Here is an 18729-nt window from a genome sequence, read left to right on the forward strand (position 1 = left end):
TGTACCTCTTTATTTTAGGATAAATTCAAAATCAAATTGTAGATATTAAACTAAAATCTAGATCTCATTTGTTGTTGAAATATTTACAAATGACTGTTAATGCTTCTCCTATAAATTATTCTATTTCTTTTTGCTATTCAAATACTATGATTTAACCACAAAAAGAAAATAACTTATCTTTTACAGAAGACAGGGACTCTAGCTCTATCAGAGAGCTCTTGTTTATTGATAATTCTATAATGCAAGCATACATTACAATCGAAATGAATGAGCTGATTGAAGTTCTTTTATACGAATGATCCTTCGCTTGGAAGGTACACAGCCCAACGTTGGAGGGGAAAACGGTTGGGCTTCACCTCTTTAAACAGGCTTCGGCATCTTGCCGCAATTGTTTAACAAGACAGGACTTGAGACGGTCGAGCTAAAACCTATAAAACGGACGGTCCAAGTCAAAGATTCAACGTTCCATAGAGTTGATTTATTAGTCAATCCAGACCAGGTCGTTGGCCTGCATTCGCTTGAACGGACCGATTCGCCTGCACCGCGTTTACTTCTAATTTCCTCTTTGACGAAAGTGTTCGCCCAATTCAGTTTTCGTTCGTGTGTATATATATATATAGAGAGAGAGAGAGAGAAACAAATCTTCGGTATAAGATATCCACGCAGCTCGAAGCAAATAATTAAAACTAGCAAATTTATATTTGGGTATTCGAGGCAATGAAGGGAATTATCGATGTTGAATTGACAGTGCCCAGCTATCTGAGATGCCCCATCTCGCTGGATCTGATGAAGGATCCTGTCATTTTGTGCACAGGAATCACATACGATCGGCAGAGCATCGAGACGTGGTTAGATGCCGGCAACAATGTCTGCCCCGTCACGAATCAGATTCTTCATTCACAAGATACAATCCCGAATCATACTCTCCGTCGAATAATTCAGGACTGGTGCGTCGCCAACGGCGGGCGAGGCGTGGAGAGAATCCCTACGCCCAAAGCTCCTCTCGATCCAGCCCACCTCAATGCAATTCTGGCAGAGATCTCGTGCGGAGAGAAAGAATCCATCGGGAAATTGAGGCGTTTGTGCAGGGAAAGCGAGCGGAATAAAAGATGCATCGCCTCCTCAAATGCGTCCTCTGTTCTCGCATTCCTTTTTGCCAAGCACAGCGCTCAGGCTTTGAATCACTCACAACAGTCGGTAGAATTGTGCGAAGAGGCTCTGGTTGCTATGACCATGACTTTGCCTCTGTCTTCCCAGGCCATGGATTCGCTTGCCTCGACTGACGCCGTTTCTTATATTGTGAACAATCTTAAAGAGGGCAATCCCGAGGCAAAGAACGGCGCGGTTACAATTCTTCGGGAAATGGTATCTAAGACCAAATACAGAGACACGATTGGGAAAAGCGAGGGATTGGCAGAGGGTTTGGTGCAGCTCCTTAGAGAACTCATATGCCCAGCCGCCACAAAATCGAGCCTGGCCATCATATACAGCATTGCTATGAGGCAGAGATACAGAAGCAAGATCTCCGAAGCGGGGGCCGTTCCAGTGCTGGTGGAGATGCTTGTTGACTCAGATCGCAGCATCTGTGAGAGGGCACTGTTGGCGCTGGACACCCTTTGCTGTTGCACGGAGGGCCGGGCGGCTGCTTCTGCCCACGCTTTGACACTGCCTGTGATTGTTAAGAAGATGTTGAGAGTGTCCGAAACGGCCACCGAATTGGCAGTCTCGGTATTGTGGAATATATGCCAGAATTCGTGTGATGGGGAGGCCGTGCGGAAGGCGTTGCAGGCGGGTGCGTTGGACAAGTTGATGTTGATAGTGCAGATGGGATGCTCCGAGCAAACGAGACATAAATCGATCAAGTTGCTCAAGCTTTCCCAGCCCTATTCAAATGATTGGGAATGCGCAGAGACACTCCACTTGCTTCATGTCAAGCGCTCCTTCTAAATTCAGAAATCTTATCGACCTCCTCCTCGTTCACGAATGTGAAGACCGTGTAATGTAAATATGAACAATTTATTAGGGGGTTATTTTTTAGAACAATCCAATTTGATCTGTTTCCACAATTTACATACTTGTTAATGAGATTCTTGATGGCATTACAATCGAGGGTAATATCCACTAGCTTTGAACGAAAAAGTATAGGCCGAAAAAACACAAAATCAAACCCTAATATAGAACCTGCAACCCGCTTGGGACCGAGTCCGCCTCCGAATCCAATTAGTTGTAATTAATTATACACGATAAAAACAAGAGATTTGGAAAACGTTTGAGTTGAAGAAAACTGAAAATCAATATAAAGCCCAAGAGTTGTGCGGGACCGACCGCACCCCACAAAACTGATATCTTAAGTTGTACGCACTACATATTTAAGCTGCCGAAATTAATATCTTTAAGTCGTAGGCACTATTTAAGTCGATAGGCTTATTGTGTGTGGGAGGTTTGCTTGTTTGAATTAGTTTTTTGAAAAAATTATTAGACTTTTTACAAAATTTTATTTTTCAGTTACTTTTTTTCAAATTCTGTTGTAATTATTACAAAAATCAAATTTAATCTTCAATAATAAAATCATTGTTTTCTTATAGTTTATTTTTATTTGAGAAAGCGAGTGTAACTTTCTAATTTATCACTTGAGTGTGTTGGTAATATATTAGTTTTTTAGTATCTTAATTTGATTGATGGTATCGCGTAATATGATTGTTTTGTTTGTTTGCACATTATCATCTTTTAGATTATGGTTAAATCTTTAAAAAAAAAGCTTTTTTGGATCTGTTTCAAGTTTGTTTTCATCATGATCAGCTTTAATGTGTGTGAGAGCTTGTCAAAGAAAAACCAACCTGAAAACTTTCATATTTTGCATTGTTTTATAGAATACATTTTCTTTGTCATGGAAGGATTGGACTTGGAAAATTTTGAAGACTTCGAAGACTTCCTTAGGCAATATTTGACATGGGTTGCATCTTTGCTTTCAAAATAAATGGTGTGGTCATCAACATTAAAGACCATTACTTGTATTTAGTTCATTTTGTTTTACCCATTCATTTTACTTTTGTTTTATCCCATCGGTTTAGTCTTGTTTTATCAAGTTTATTGAAACTAATTTTTGTTTTACTCTTGTTTTATCGAGTTTGTTGAAAATAATTTTCTCTTAGATTTGGTTATGTATAGTATATTCACATAATCAAACTCATCATTGAAGTTCTCCTAAAATTTTCATAGCAACATTTTCTTGACTAAGATAAACATGATACTAAAATAAACACATTATTTCATCATAATAATAATAACAATAAAAATATTTCAACTTGCAAATTCTACCTTACAGATCTAATGTTTGAAAAAAAAGTAATATTTAAGGATATATTTATGTGTGATTTATAAACTGATATAAATAATTTTCAAATTTAAAAAATTAATAATTTTTAATTGTAAAAACTATCTAGTTTACATAATTCATTAGGAAAATAAATAATTTTACTTTTTAATCATTTATGTTTTTAATAGATTTCAATGTATTTTCAAACAAAACTTAAATGATTTACTTAAGATGTTGCACACATATATTAAAATAAAATATACAAAAAGAATATGTATGTACTTCACTAGAAAGCTTGCACAACTACATACAAATGGTTCAATTTTAACAAAAATGATCAATTATAAAATTGAAATTTGACATGTGAAGGGAAGAAACACAATATTATATTTCCACTTATTTATATATTCTAAATCAAATTTCTTATTTCTTAAAATATTTTAAAATCCATATCTATATTTACTAAACTCTAATTTTTAAATTTTTCTTGAAAAACATCTATGTGCACATTACTAAGCCGATAGGCTTTATCTAAGACTTTGCTTCCGAAAATGCATTTTGTGCCGAAAAAGTTGTAAGACTTTTCCTAGATAATTATCTTTTCTGGTGAAAGTAAGTATTAGTGGATAAGATATTAAAATATTAAAAAATTGCTATGAATTTAATTGTTTCTAAAATGACTTAAAAAAAAAATTTCCTTTTTTTTATTCTTCATTTGTTTAGAAACTTGTCTTGCTTTCTATAAATGGGTCATTAAAGGGTTTTGGAAGAAGGAAAGATACAAATTTCTCTTGGTTAGTAGAGTTCTTTGAAATCCCCTCATCATTTTATTTGCTAGTATGAGTTGATATTCTATTCTTAAAATAAATGAGTGCAGATGGATGCAATTTAGTTTATTTTCCTTTGGATGCTTCATCACCTCCTTGTGTTGTACCTTCTTTCTTTTCTTTTCAAACATATATTGTACATCTATTTTGTAAATTAGAAAATGAATTAGAAGTAAAATGGTCCCCAATTTTTCTATTTGTTTGAATTCAGAGTACTCCAAATTAGTGTCAATTGAATATAAAAGTCTCTCATTGTTACCTACAAATCTCTCTTTTACATCCCAAGTTATTGATATTCTTCTCATGTGATATTTCTCTTTAAAATATCACACCTAATTTTGATTGTTTGAATGGATTTTGTTACTCTATTTAATCATATCCTTTTTGGATTTTCTATCAAAGTAAAGAAATTTATTTTCCTATCAATAGTAGACTAATATTATCTAAGCAATTTTCTTGAATTTGAATTTTCAAGTATGAAAAATTTATATAATTTAAACCATTTGTCATTCTAACGCTCAGATTTATGAATATCTTTATATTTAAGCTGATAGTATTTATGTGGGAGCTTTGCTCTCGGAAATGTATTTTGTTTTTAGAAAAGTTGTAAGACTCTTCCCCAATAATTATATTTTCTAGTTAGTCTTCACCTTTTTCATTAAAAAAATATAATATTTTCTTTTGCAATTTAATCTTGCACTTTTTGTAACTAGTGGATAAGCTATTAATATAGGAAAATTCTATATGTATTTAGTTGTTTCTAAAATAACTTTTGGAAACTTTCCTCTTCTTATTCTAAATGTGTTGGAAAACTTGCCTTGTCTTTCCCTCTTCTTATATTCATCACTTTTTTTAACCTTTCATTATTTTCTACTACACAACCTTCTTTCTATCTCTCTTTATTTGCATAATGTGGGAAATGAGCTCACAACTTACTACATAGAACAAGATGGTGTTCATGTTTGTCAACAATTTAGTGGTTTACTACAACTTTGCATTCACTGCTCATGGTTTTATGTATGTAGTGTAGACAATGATTGCATGTAAGGGTAGTTTTGGGAAATCTAATGTTCATTACTTCGTGCAAGGTTCTTGTATTTGTACATCCATAGATACACTTTGCAATGAAGTTGTGGGCAAGATTTTATTGCCTCTATGCTACATATCTCTTTTACTTGATGGAATCAATCAAAATGTATGGTCAGGAATAGAACAATGTGGGCTTCTCAACCATCTTAGTTCAACTAATAAAGTTATCCATGATTTTATCTTTGGCCATTGTAAGTTTAGTGGGCTATGTAAGGAAAATGGTGATATCTTCAACCATGTTTAGTTTGCGATTGTAAATTATATTTGATGTTGTACACTTCTACCTCCCTTCTCATAACTTTAGAATTCCTCTTACATAAATTATTAAGATGAGAAAAAATATGAATTTAATGTGAAAATATGAGAACCTATTAAAATTATATATATTTGTTCTTATTATTTATGACTATTTTTTTTTCCTTGAATTTAGCATTCGTACTCCAAATTAGTACCTACAAAGTTGTGAACTTTCTTTTTCATTATATTTCTCTTTAAAATATCATATCTAATTCTAATTGTTTGTATACATATATTATTCTATTTTATCATTTCTTTTTTGGAGTTTCTATCTTACTTCCCTATCCTTACCAAAAGTGGGCTAATATTGTATAACCAAAAATTATCTTTTTCTTAAAATTTCTTTTTCTTTTCTTCTCACATATTCAAGTTTTTCCTTTGTATTGTTTTGATAAATCAAGGGAACAACTTGGTATATTTTAAAGTTTGAATTAAAATGAAAAAATATTTGACACAATAAAAATACTCTATTTAGAATAAAACATGACATAAATTAGTAATATTTGTAAATATCTCAAACATGATTTAAATTAATATTTATATTTCTTAAAATATTTTAAAATTCATCTCTATGATCTTTTAAATTTAAACTTTAAATAATATTTATGCTTAAATGCTCATTTTACATTTTTATTTTAAATCGCATCTCCTATCTACCCACTCGTTACATGTACAAAAATATGTGATTGCTAGTATGTACATATTACTATTTCTTTTCTTTTCATAGATGTAAGTTTTTTTTTTAGTTTTTTTTTAATGAATCAAGAAAATAATGTCATATTAAAATTTTTTTAATTAAAATAGAGAAATATTTCATCCATAAGGCCTTTGTTTGTTGTGATTATATAGTTTTAAATATAAAATATTTATGTCATTTTTAGCTACCTCATCAAAGCTCTCTAATAAATCTAAGTAATTGAATAAATATTTAATACTTTAAAACTCTAATAATTGTTATGCAAAAAAAAAACAATAGAATGAAAAGTTGTTTCATAGTATAGATTTTATAATAATAACTTATTTGCATACAAAATATTAAAGGAATATAAAGGAAAGTTTATATATATTATTTGCATGTAAAAGTCAAAATTACAATAAAAAATTTTAAACCAACATTTTTGTTATAAGTTTTAGTAATTTTTATTTTAAATGAAAAATAAATATAAAATTTTATTTTAAATCTTCATTTAGCATAATTTAATAATGATATTAATTATTGAAAATATTTTTAAAATAAATTAAATCTTAAATAAAAATCAATAGTAACTCTAACTAATAAACATAAATTTTATTCTCACCTAAAGTAAATATTTTTAATTAAAACTCTATTTTAACATATCTTTTCTAGATTTTCTATCAAAGTAAAGAAATTTACTTCCTTGTAAATAGTAGACTAATATTGTTAAGCAATTTTATTGAACTTGAATTTCAAAGAATGAAAAATTATATAGTTTAAATCATGAGTCATTATAGCTATTAGGATTTATGAGTATTTTTTATATGATTTATATATTACTTCTTTTCTTTTCTTTTCTTTCTCTTTTTTGTTTTATTTTATTTCATAAATCAAGAAAACAATTTTTTGTATTTTAAAATTATGGATTAAGATGGAAAAATATTTCAGCCATAAGTTATTTGTTTGTTGTGACTATAATTTTATAATTCAAAGTTCCCTAAAAAATTCAAGTAAAATCAAAATTTAATAATTTAAAATTCTAATAATTAAGAGCTATTAGATTTCCACAATCCATCAATGTTGTGATTTGTTATCTGGATTTGATTTTGTGACCAATTTTTTGCATCAACATTTTAGATCACACTCCGCAATCCATCATCAGGATGCATACAAAAGAAGAGAAGGAGAAAAGAGATAGTTAGTAGATCAGACTACAAATAAAAAGGTAGGGGGTTGGGGGTAGAGGAGGAAGATTGCACACAAAACAAGGACAACAACCAAATAAAGGAAACCCAAAAATCAACCAAGCCAACATGAAAAGGAAAAGGAGCTAAGAGGAACAAGACACAAAGAGAAGACCCAAGTTAGCAACTCAAAGACCCCAAATAATATAAAATAAAACAAAAATGATGGAGAATTTAAAAAATTAAAAATAAGATAATGAGTGAATTAAAAAAGATTATAAAAAGTTATAAAGTAGAATAATTATTAAAAAATTCTAACGTAGAATAAAGAATAATTAATAGAAGAATAATCAAAAGAATTAAATAACTTAATTAATTAATTAATAAGAAGATTGATTCATGATTAGAAAATTTATTAATAATACAAAATTAAATAGATTAGAGAGAGAAAAGACCCCAAATAAAATAAAATAAAATAAAAAATAAAAAATATGGAGAATTAAAAAATTAAAAATTAGATAATGGATGAATTTAAAAAGTTATTAAGGAGATGGCTGGCGTTGGGCTTCTGTAACTTTTCACTGAGCTAGGGCAGTCGTGCCCTAGCTCTTTACTACTATGACTAGGCGTGCACAGGGGAAGGGGACAATTTTGTTACGTGGGGAGGGGAGTTCTATCTTTTGCAAGTTCTGGTTCGTCAGTTTGGTGTGGACGTTGTGCTATTACTGAATGGTGCGAGGGTCAATGTGAGGGCCTGGTCTAATTCCACTATTGTGGATTGACCAGGGCTGAGTGGGAAGTATGGCGAAGGGTGAGCCATCTAGGGCATTACTTATGGTAGAAACGCATGATATGGTGGATGTGAGTATGTTGGGACATGAGGCTAGGGTTTTTGAGAATGCCCTATTTTCTCAGAATTTAGATGCTACAAATTCGAGCTTGCCTGGGGGACCACGAATCATGAAGATCAATGGATGCCTCGAGCGCTATAAAGAGAGACCCAAATTGGTTATTCCTTTTGAAATGATCACTGAGGATGTCGAATATTATTCTAAACATTCGTTGTACTGCAAGTTTTTGGGTTTGAGAGTTTCTCTTCAATTTTTGGCGAATTGGGCATGGAGAGTGTGGGATCCAAAGGGCGAAATGGAGGTCACGATGCTTGCAAACAATTTTTCCATGGTTACATTCAACTGTCTAGCTGATCGTAATAGGGTTTTTGAGGATGGGCCTTATTTTTATAACTAGGTTGGACTATTCGTCAAACCATGGCATGGAGGATTTAATCCATCCAAGGAGCTTCCAAATCGAGTCCCGATGTGGGTTTGATTACCCAAATTTCCAATTGAATGTTGTAGAGAGGATGTTCTTCATATGATTGCATTGATGATAGGAAAGCCGGTGGGGCCTTCTACACAAACCTTGGGGAAGAAAGTGATGACTTTTTCCCAAATTTGTGTGGAACTTGATTTGAGTAAACCATTGCCAGACGTAGTGGAAATGTGTGCGGGCTCACATTCTTGGGTGCAACAGCTGGACTATGAGACTCTTCCTTTCTGATGTCTTCTTTGTCACAAATATGGCCATCTTGTGAGAAGATGGCCAAAGGCCAAGTCAATGGAGCAACAACCTCTGCCTCGTCCTCATAACACTTCTGGTATTGATAAGGGGAAGAAGTCAGCTACAGGCGAGGGCAAGGATGCTAAGGGGTTTGTTCAGGTTAAGGCTCAAAATTTTAATAGAGGTCAAAAGAGGACTTTAATGGAGAGACAAGATGAGGATATGTTTAATAGCTTTGAGGTCTTGGATGAATTGGGTCAGCAAGAAGTTAACCCAGAATTGATTAATGTAGAACTATTGGTGGGGGAGTCTAGACGTGAGATTTGTTCTCCCATCCCTCCTTTTGTATCTCAGATGGAATCTGCCATGCCTATAGTCATGGAGGAATAAACAAGGACTCAGAGGATTTTAGAGCCGAATGTTGTTTTGGGTCAGGGGGTGGAGGACATAACTCTTCCTGCAAGGACTACAGCTTCAGATACAGATAAGCGAGGTAAATCTGCTTCTCACTTGGTCATTCTCCAAAAGGATGGTAGGAAGAGTGTTTCAGAGAAAAATATTAAAATGGGGCGCAAGAAGGACTTGGAGAAGATTAAGATGATAGGGGAGACTTTGGTGGAGTCAGGTTCTGTTAAGACCGTAGATTCCCATTTCTCAACTCCTCTGAAATGATTATTATTTCTTGGAATGTTAGGGGCTTGAACAGTGGCCCTACACAAAAAATTTGTTCAAGAATTAATTAGAAATCATTCCTCTGATGTTCTTTTTATTCAAGAGACTAAAGTTTCTATGGAATGTATGATGGGTATGGTACCTAAATTGTGGAGAAGTAGCCAATGGCAATGCATTGGGGCCCAGGGATCTTCAAGGGGTGTGGCATGTCTCTAGAACCCTTAGAAGATCCAACCTGTGTCGTGGATTTCTTTCAAATCCTCCTTATCCATGGTGGCTTTATGCATTGAATCAGGAGAATCTATCCTTTTCTCCAATGTCTATGCTCCTATTGATTTTCAAGGTAAGCTTCTGGTTTGGAATAATATTCATTTGGTTCATAGCTTATTTGCTTACTTGCCATGGATTATCACCGAGGACTTTAATGCTATTCTTGATTTAACTGAAAAATGGGGAGGTAAGGCAAGACTGGAGTCCTCTTCTATTTTGCTTTGAGATAATATGTCGGAACTCAACCTAGTGGATATCAAGCCTAGCAATGGTCAATTCACTTGGAAAAATAGAAGGGTGGGTGACCATTGCATTTTCGAAAGATTAGACCAATTTATGGTGTCCTATTTTTGGGTGGGAGGACTTTGGTCTTCTAATTCTGAGATATTAGATTGGAGAGGTTCGGATCATTGGCCCATTAAGCTTGTAATTTCTTCAGTCCATTTGCCTCAAAAGCTGCCATTCAAGTTTTAGCTCATGTGGCTCAAGGACCCAGACCTTTATGGCTATGTAGCCGAATGGTGGAAGGAAGGTAGGCCTACTTTTGGAACAGCAATGTATATCTTTGCTAAGCTCCTACAATATGTAAAGTATCAGCTCAAGCGATGGAACTAGTAGTGCTTTGGGAATATTTTCCAAGAAAAATATGAGGCTCAAGTGGATTTGAACAATATTACCAAGTTGATTAGGGAGGATGGGTTTTTAGAGAATTTGTTTGGGGAGGAAGCCAAGGCTCTAAAAACTCTGGAGGAATGGGAGCTGAGAGAGGAAAACTTTTGGAAACAGAAAGCTCGAGTTGAGTGGCTCCAAGAGAGGGACAAGAACACTGCTTTCTTCTTCAATTCAGTGAAAGCCAGACAACATGGTAATTATATTTCATCCTTGGTTACTGATAGGGGGGGGGCTATTTCCTCTACTCAAGATATTTTGAATGAAGCTATGCAGTATTTTGATTCTTTATTTAGGGAAGAAGCGCAAAGGGATTCGGTTGTTGAGGCCCAGGTCCTCTCCTGTATCCCGGACTTTGGAGATGAAAGAGAATCTTATGAGTGCCATATCTCTGGGGAAGTTGGAGAAGATTATTTTCTAGATGAAAAAGGGGAAGGCACTTGGTCCTGATGGCTTCCCAATTGAATTCTTCCAAGAATTTTGGGATATTATAAAATTAGATTTATTAGCAATTGTTCAAGAATCCTAGAAGAATAAGCGAATGCTCCGAGCCTTGAACTCTACTTTCCTTTCTCTCATTCTCAAGGGGGAGAAGGCTGATTAGTTAAGTCAATTTCATCCTATTTCTTTGTGCAATGTAACTTATAAAATTATATCTACGTTGATTGTTGAGAGGCTAAAAAAGTGTCTTGCAATGCTAATTTTTGAAGAACATAGTGGATTTGTGGAGGGCCGTTAGATTCTAGATGGGGTTGTTGGGCTATTGAGACTATTCATTCCTTGGCTAATTCCAAGGAGAAGGCTATGTTTATCAAGTTGGACATGGCCAAGGCTTATGATAGAGTCTACTGGTCCTTTCTTTAGAAGGTTTTGGGGGCCTTTGGTTTTGAAGAGGAATGGATTCGCTAGGTTATGAGTTGTGTAACTTCAAGTTCCTTATTAGTTTTGATCAATGGGGAGCATTCTAATCTCTTTGGGGCCTCTCGAGGTTTGTGGAAAGGTGACCCTCTCTCTCCTTACCTATTTCTTCTTTTGGTGGAGGGTTTGGGACAATTTTTTAAAAGGAATGTTGAAGAGGGTTTCATTCAGGGCTGGCAATGCGGAGGGAGTCTTCCTGTTCAATCTCACCTCAAGTTTATGGATGATACGGCTTTGATGGGCACAGATACTATTAGGGAGGCTTCTAATATGCATAAGGTGTTGGATAACTAATCAACGAGGGTAAGTCTTCAATTTTTTTCTTCAACACTCCACCTTCCATTCAGTGAAGAGTTGCTCATATTCTCAGGTTCCAAATTGGAAGCCTCCCACTGCTATACCTTGGGATCCCTATATCAGCTAGCAGGTAGTCTAGGGAATCATCACAGGTTATTTTGGGTAAGTTCCATGACAAGGTGAATCATTGGACTCATCATTGGCTATCTTTTCTTGGCCGAGTCCAATTGCTTCAATCTGTGGTGCAGGTTCTTCCTCTTTATAGGTGTATGATTTAGGTGGCACCGATGAGATTTATTAGGGATCTTGATTCTTTGACTAGACAATTCTTATGGGCTAGAAATTTATCTTCAACTAAGTGGAGCCTTGGGAGATTTTCTATAGCCCAAAAAGGATCGGTGGTCTTGGCCTACGACAATCATTGCTATCTAGTACTGCTCTGGCAGCTAAACTATATTAGCATTGGTGTGTGGAACAAGATCGGGTGTGGGCCAAAATTTTGTCTCATAAGTATTTTTTTGGGATCCCATAGAATGATATTCCCTAGTATAGCTTGACAGGGAAAGGCTCAGTGATCTAGACTACTCTCAAGAAAGGGGTTGCACTCATAAAGGGAGGCCTATTCTGGATTTGTAAGAGGGGGTTAGAGGCACATTTTTGGCTTGACTCTTGGGATGGCCATCCTCCCATATTTGTCCAATATCCTCATTTGTGCTTATTGTCCCAGAGGTTTTGTGAAGCTAGATGGACTAGGGTGAGTGACTTTAAATCTTTCTCCCTTCAGGGACAATTGGTGGAAGTAAGATGGAAGAACCCGGGGGATTGGCCTAACTTTGGGATGGAACTAGAGTGCGCTGAGCTTAATCACATTCTTTTTGGTCATGATTGTAGCGCCCTTATGGATAGTGATGTACTAGCCTGGTCCCCTAGTCCTAAGGGTGTATACATTGTGTCTGCTAGGTATCAAGAGTTGCTCTCTCAAAAATTGGTTGGGGGGGAGGTTCACTGGTTGAAGAAAGTATGGAATAAATTCTCTTGGAAAAAGTGCAATTGCTTCATTTGGACTTTGGTTTGGAACAGGTGCTTGACTTGGAATAATATTAAGAAGAGGGGTTTTTTTGGCCCTTCGAGATGCATTCTTTGTAGTGGTGGGGAGGAAGATGTACAACACTTATTCTTCCATTGTTCCTTCACCTTGCAATTATGGCATTAAAGGTGGGATGTTTGGAAATGTCCATGCATTCATGCCTCCTCCTTGGCAAAGTTTTGGATGAGATTGGGAAGACCCCCTTCATCGGCTCCCTTCCTGCATGATGCCTGGTATGCGGGTCCAATCTTCTTGTTGTGGTAAGTTTGGTTAGAAAGGAATCGTAGAATCTTTAGAGGTGAAAATATGGGGATTCAACAGGTTTGGACTAGAATTATGGGAATGATCCAAGAAATTGTTGAAGCCAAGAGCGAGATTGTGTTGCCACTGGAGAAAGGAGATGCTAAAATGGTTAGTAGGTTTGGTATACATGAGATATCTCCAGCCTAAGCTTGTGTTAGGAGAGGGAGACATGCAAAGCAAAAAGTTCAAAGGTTGGGGAAACGGCTGCCCCCTCCAGAGGGATTTTTGAAAGTTAATACGGGTGGTTCCTCCAGGGGTAATCCAGGGTCAGCTAGGATTGGTGGGATTGGAAGAGATTCTTCTGGATCTGTGGTTTTTGTTTTCTCGGCCAATAAAGGGATTCAGACTATTAATAGGATGGAAGGCTTGGCTATCCTATATGCTCTAAAGCGAGCCTATGCTCTAGGATGGTGAAAGGTGATTTGTGAGGCTAACTCTCAGGTCCTAGTTAATATGTTGCTAGAGAAGAAGACTTCTGATGTTAGCTGGCAGTTGTCTATGATAGTGCAATAGATATTACAATATAGTTCTTTAATGGATTCAATGTCTTATGCCCATATTCTAGAGAGGATTCTCTAATAGATATTCTGATTCTAGCTGGCAGTTGTCTATGATAGTGCAATAGATATTACAATTTAGTTCTTTAATGGATTCAATGTCTTATGCCCATATATGCTCTAAAGCGAGCCTATGCTCTACGATGGTGAAAGGTGATTTGTGAGGCTAACTCTCAGGTCCTAGTTAATATGTTGCTAGAGAGGAAGACTTCCGATGTTAGCTGGCAGTTGTCTATGATAGTGCAATAGATAATACAATTTAGTTCTTTAATGGATTCAATGTCTTATGCCCATATTCTAAGGGATTGGAATAAGGCGACTGATTGTCTGGCAAAATGGGCGTCAGAAGCTATAGATGGTCGGAAGATTGATGAGTGGGAGCAGATGACCTATGAGCTATGTCATGACTTGGAGAGGATTTTGGTTGATGATAATAGTGGTACTAGGGAGTGATGATTATAGTGGTTGGGGGACTGGGGATTTTGGTGTTCAATGGGGCTTTGGCCCTTTGATGTTTTGTATTCTGTTGTTCTAATTATCAATAAAGTTTTTACCCCTCTTTTTTCAAATTTAAAAAGTAGAATAATAATTTATAAAGTTCAACATAGAATGAAGAATTAATTAATTACTAGAATGAATAATCAAAATAATTAATAAACTAACTAACTAATTAATTAATAAGTAGATTGATTCATAATTAGAAAATTTATTAATAATACAAAATTATTAAAAAAATTATAAAGTGGAAAAATTAATTAATTAATGAATGGTTGATTAATCAGATAAATTAATTAATTAACTTAGTTAATTAATTAAATTATTAGTTCATAGATTAATAAATAGATTAATAATACAAAAATAAATAATACAAAGGTTAGTTAATAAAAAGTAAAATGAAAAAAAGAGCAAATAATAAGAAAATAAAGGGACAAAAAGAGAGAAAGGAAGAAAGAATTAAAAAAGGGGGTTGGGGAAAAAAAAGAAAAAATAATAAAATTGAAAAAAGGCTGAAATAAGACAAAGAATTAAAGATAAGAAAAAATAACATAAAAAATAAATAAAAAATAAAGAATAAAAATATATTAATTAACTTAGTTAATAAATTAAATAATTAGTGGATAGATTAATAAATAGAAAAAAGATAAATAACACGTTAAAGAAATAATACAAAGGTTAGTTAATAAAAAGTAAAATGAAAAATGAGCAAATAATAAGTAAATAAAGGGACAAAGGGAGAGAAAAGAAGAAGGAATTAAAAAAGGGGGTTGGGGAAAAAAAAGAAAAAAGAATAATTATTTAAAAGGGGTAAAGACAAATAATGCATACATGATCAATTGATTGATTAAATAACTTAGTTAATAAAAAATAATAAGATGATAGGTTAAAAATAATAGAATAATGAAACGCTAAAGAATTAATTAATAGGTAAGTAATAATAGAAGAGGATGAATTTTATAAGGGGGTTAAAAAAGGTTATAAAGTAGAATAAGTTATAAAGTGGAATAATGAATTAAAAAATTAATTGATGGATTAATTAGATGAATTAACTTTGTTAATTAATTAAACAATTAGATGATATATTAATAAATAGAAAATAGAAAAATAATACGTTAAAGAAAATGAGATTGTACACAAAAATAAGAAAGTCAAAGTATGTATGTGTGTGTGTGTGTGTGTGTGTGTGTGTGTGTGTGTGTGTGTGTGTGTGTGTGTGTGTGTGTGTGTGTGTGTGTGTGTGTGTGCGTGCGTGCGTGTGCAAACAAATAAATATGCAAAGATATAAAGGGGGCTAACACCCATAAGACAACAGATAAACAACAAAGAACTCGAGAATGAAGGCCCACAACCTGAGCCCCAAAATTGACACGGAGGAGAGAGAAAAAAGATAAAGGACACAAAGGCAAAAGGGGCCAACAAGGGGGAGGGGAAAAAGATGAAGGAAACAAGAAGGAAGACACAAGAAAAATTGAGAAGCCCAAGAAGAACTAGAGCAAGAGAGGGGACAAGAATGAGGGAGGAAGGGAAAAGATAGCCCCAAGGAGGAGAGAGAGAGCGAAAAAACCAAAGAGGGGTGGGGATGCGGGGAAGAACAGGGGAGACAAGGAATAATCAAGACATGGTGGGGCTAGAATACTAAAGAGACGACAACAAGGGATGCCAAGCATGGTTTTAGTGCCACCCATCATCACAGTTGAGGTAAAGACGGTTTGTTATATATCCCAACCACCTCTTTGAAGTTTCTTTTGAATAAGTTGTGCTCCTTGGAAACAATGAGAGTGTCCTCTAAACAGATATGATGTTTAGTAGAGGATGAGTGCTCGACAAGGGAAGATTTGAGAACCCGCTCATGTCTAATATCTGTTGCATGTTCTTTGAGTCTAGTAACAAAAGAGTGACCTTTTTCGCCAATGTAGGAGATGCCACACAAGCAAAGAACCTCATAGACTCCAGACTCCATAAAGGAATTCCTAGAGTCCTTTAGCAGGGGAAGGCACCTGATGAGAGTGGAAAGGGGCTTGAAGGACACCCAAATCCCTTTTTTGACAAAATTTTTAGAGATCTTGTGTGAAATTCCTTTGACAAAGGGAAGGGTGAAGAAAGGGGTAGGATCGGGAGGTGGGGGTGGGGGGGCGGAGGGAAATAATATGGGACCTAGCCTAGTGGAAGGCTCTAGAGATTTGTTTGTTGGAATAACCATTCCACAGGAACACTTGGCGAAGGTGAGAGAGCTCTAGAGGTAAGTGATCAGCATCACAAATTCGATGGGCTCTCAAGGTTAGGGTTTTGAGAATGCCCTCTTTCTGGCTCAGATGATGGTGGGAGGAGGCATGAAGATAATGGTCTATATGGGTGGCTTTACGAAAGACACCATGACCAAAGGAGCCATCTGGTTTCTTGATGATGAGGACATCAAGAAAAGAGAGACAATTGTCAGACTCGACTTCTTTGGTAAACAATATGCAAGGAACTAAATTGTTAAGGTGGTTTTGAAATACCTCCAAACTATCAAGACCATGGGGACAACAAACATTGGTGTCGTCTACATAATGCTTCCACCACTTGGGTTTGAGGGGGGCTGAGGCAATATCCTCAAAATGCTCCATATATAGGTTGGCTATTACTGGAGAAAGGGGTGAGCCCATGGCTACTCCATCAACTTGCTCATAAATGACACCTTGGAAGGAAAAGAAAGTGGAGCACAAGCATAGCTCAACAAGAGAGGCAACGTCAACATTGAATTTGTGCCTGACTAACTCCACAGAATCAGGAATGGGGACCTTGGTGAAGAGGGACACCATCTCAACGCTGACCAAAATGTCATCTCTATCATGTCTCGCCTCCTTGATGAATTGGACAAAGTGATTGGAGTCTTTGATGAAGGAGTCTGAATTATGACCAAGAGGGGACAAGAGCTTGGCCAAGAAGATGGCTAAATTGTAGGTAGGTGAATCAATGGTGTCCACAATGGGTCTAAGGGGGATACCACTTTTGTGGATTTTAGGGACCCCATAAATCTGAGGAGTGACCTCTTTGGTGGGCATCAAACATTTTTTAATATTAGCCTCAAAGGAAGAGTTAGAAATAGTTGCTTTAACCTTTATAACGATGTTAGCACACAGGTTACGAGGAGCAACCTTGTAGCTATTGGTGTCTGAAAGAAGGTTGAGCATACTGGAAATGTATTTTGCCTTGTCAAGAATGACAGTGGCATTGCCCTTGTCAGCTTTAACAATAATAAGGTCATTGTTGCCCACAAGCTTTTTGAAGGCTAAGAGTTTAGCCTTAGGTATGCTAGGCTTGGGAGGATTAGCATGATGGAGAGAAATAGCACAATCTTGTCTAACTTCCTTAGCAATGACTGCAGGAAGAGATTGAATCACATTCTCAATGCTAATGAGGAAGTTAACATGAGGAACCGAGCACGGGGACAATGAAAAGTTAATACCCCGTTTGAGAAAGTTGAAAGAAAAGGGGTCAAGAGTGGCATGAGATAAGTTGGCCATTATTTTAGAATCCCAACTCATCACAGAAGAGGATGAAGGCACAAGAGAGGGCAGAGGAGGAGAAGAGGTCGAATGGCAAAGGGTAGACAGAGGAGGAGAAGGCCCAAGGCGTGACACAATGACGATTGGTAGGTTAAGTGTCCGAGGAGCAGCAAGAGTATGGTCAAATCTCGATATGGGTCGACCACCGACCAAGGGAGGAGAAGAAGGATGGGGCACCCTGTCTAACTTGATGATATTAAGAATGATCAGGGGCATAGATGGGGGAGGGGCTCGAGGCAAAGAGGGGGAAGGGGACGAGGCAACAAAAGAAGTTACCGCATGCAAGATTTTGACAAAGGAGACAACACAAAAGGCTCAGAGTAATAAATGAAACCAGCGGAAAGAATAGGCTAAGAAAGAGATTCTATACCTAGGTTGGTAGGGGAGCCGTAGGAAGATGAACGTTGGACCTGCTCATTGTCCGGGCGATTGCACCACTGTTCGAAGCATTGACTCAAGTCTTGGCATTCATGCTGAAAGGTAGAACATCTCGACGTGAGCAGGGTGGAAGTCTAAAGCCCAGAAGTGGAGAAGTGGGGGTATGGCAAGAGCAAGAGGGAGGCAGAGGAATCAACGTGGCAGGGGGGAGAGGTTGTGTCGAGGACTGGTGGATGCTTATCTGCTTATCATGAATCAATCTTCTTATTAATTAATTAATTAATTAATTATTTAAATTATTTAATTCTTTTGATTATTCTTCTATTAATTATTCTTTATTCTATGTTAGAATTTTTTAATAATTATTCTACTTTATAACTTTTTATAATCTTTTTTAATTCACCCATTATCTTATTTTTAATTTTTTAAATTCTTCATCATTTTTATTTTATTTTATATTATTTGGGGTCTTTGAGTTGCTAACTTGGGTCTTCTCTTTGTGTCTTGCTCCTCTCAGCTCCTTTTCCTTTTCATGTTGGCTTGGTTGATTTTTGGGTTTCCTTTATTTGGTTGTTGTCCTCGT

At 35.8% G+C, this 18729-nt stretch overlaps 1 protein-coding gene and 1 pseudogene across 2 annotated transcripts; one reads left to right on the top strand and one right to left on the bottom strand.

Annotated features, from left to right (window-relative positions):
- Positions 1-659: 659 nt before the first annotated feature.
- On the top strand, positions 660-2085 carry LOC149536951 (U-box domain-containing protein 21 pseudogene; annotated as a pseudogene). Its single transcript, XR_016356967.1, has one exon. The product of XR_016356967.1 is annotated as a U-box domain-containing protein 21 pseudogene (transcript).
- Positions 2086-16379: 14294 nt separating this feature from the next.
- LOC149536952 (uncharacterized) lies at positions 16380-17726 on the bottom strand. The gene has a single exon (XM_089806386.1). The coding sequence runs from the start codon at positions 17724-17726 to the stop codon at positions 16380-16382; it is 1347 nt and encodes a 448-aa protein (XP_089662512.1).
- Positions 17727-18729: the final 1003 nt, after the last annotated feature.

Source organism: Cupressus sempervirens, chromosome 10, assembly GCF_028749045.1.
Source record: "Cupressus sempervirens isolate cs-2001-9-10 chromosome 10, ASM2874904v1, whole genome shotgun sequence".
Taxonomy (NCBI): domain Eukaryota; kingdom Viridiplantae; phylum Streptophyta; class Pinopsida; order Cupressales; family Cupressaceae; genus Cupressus; species Cupressus sempervirens.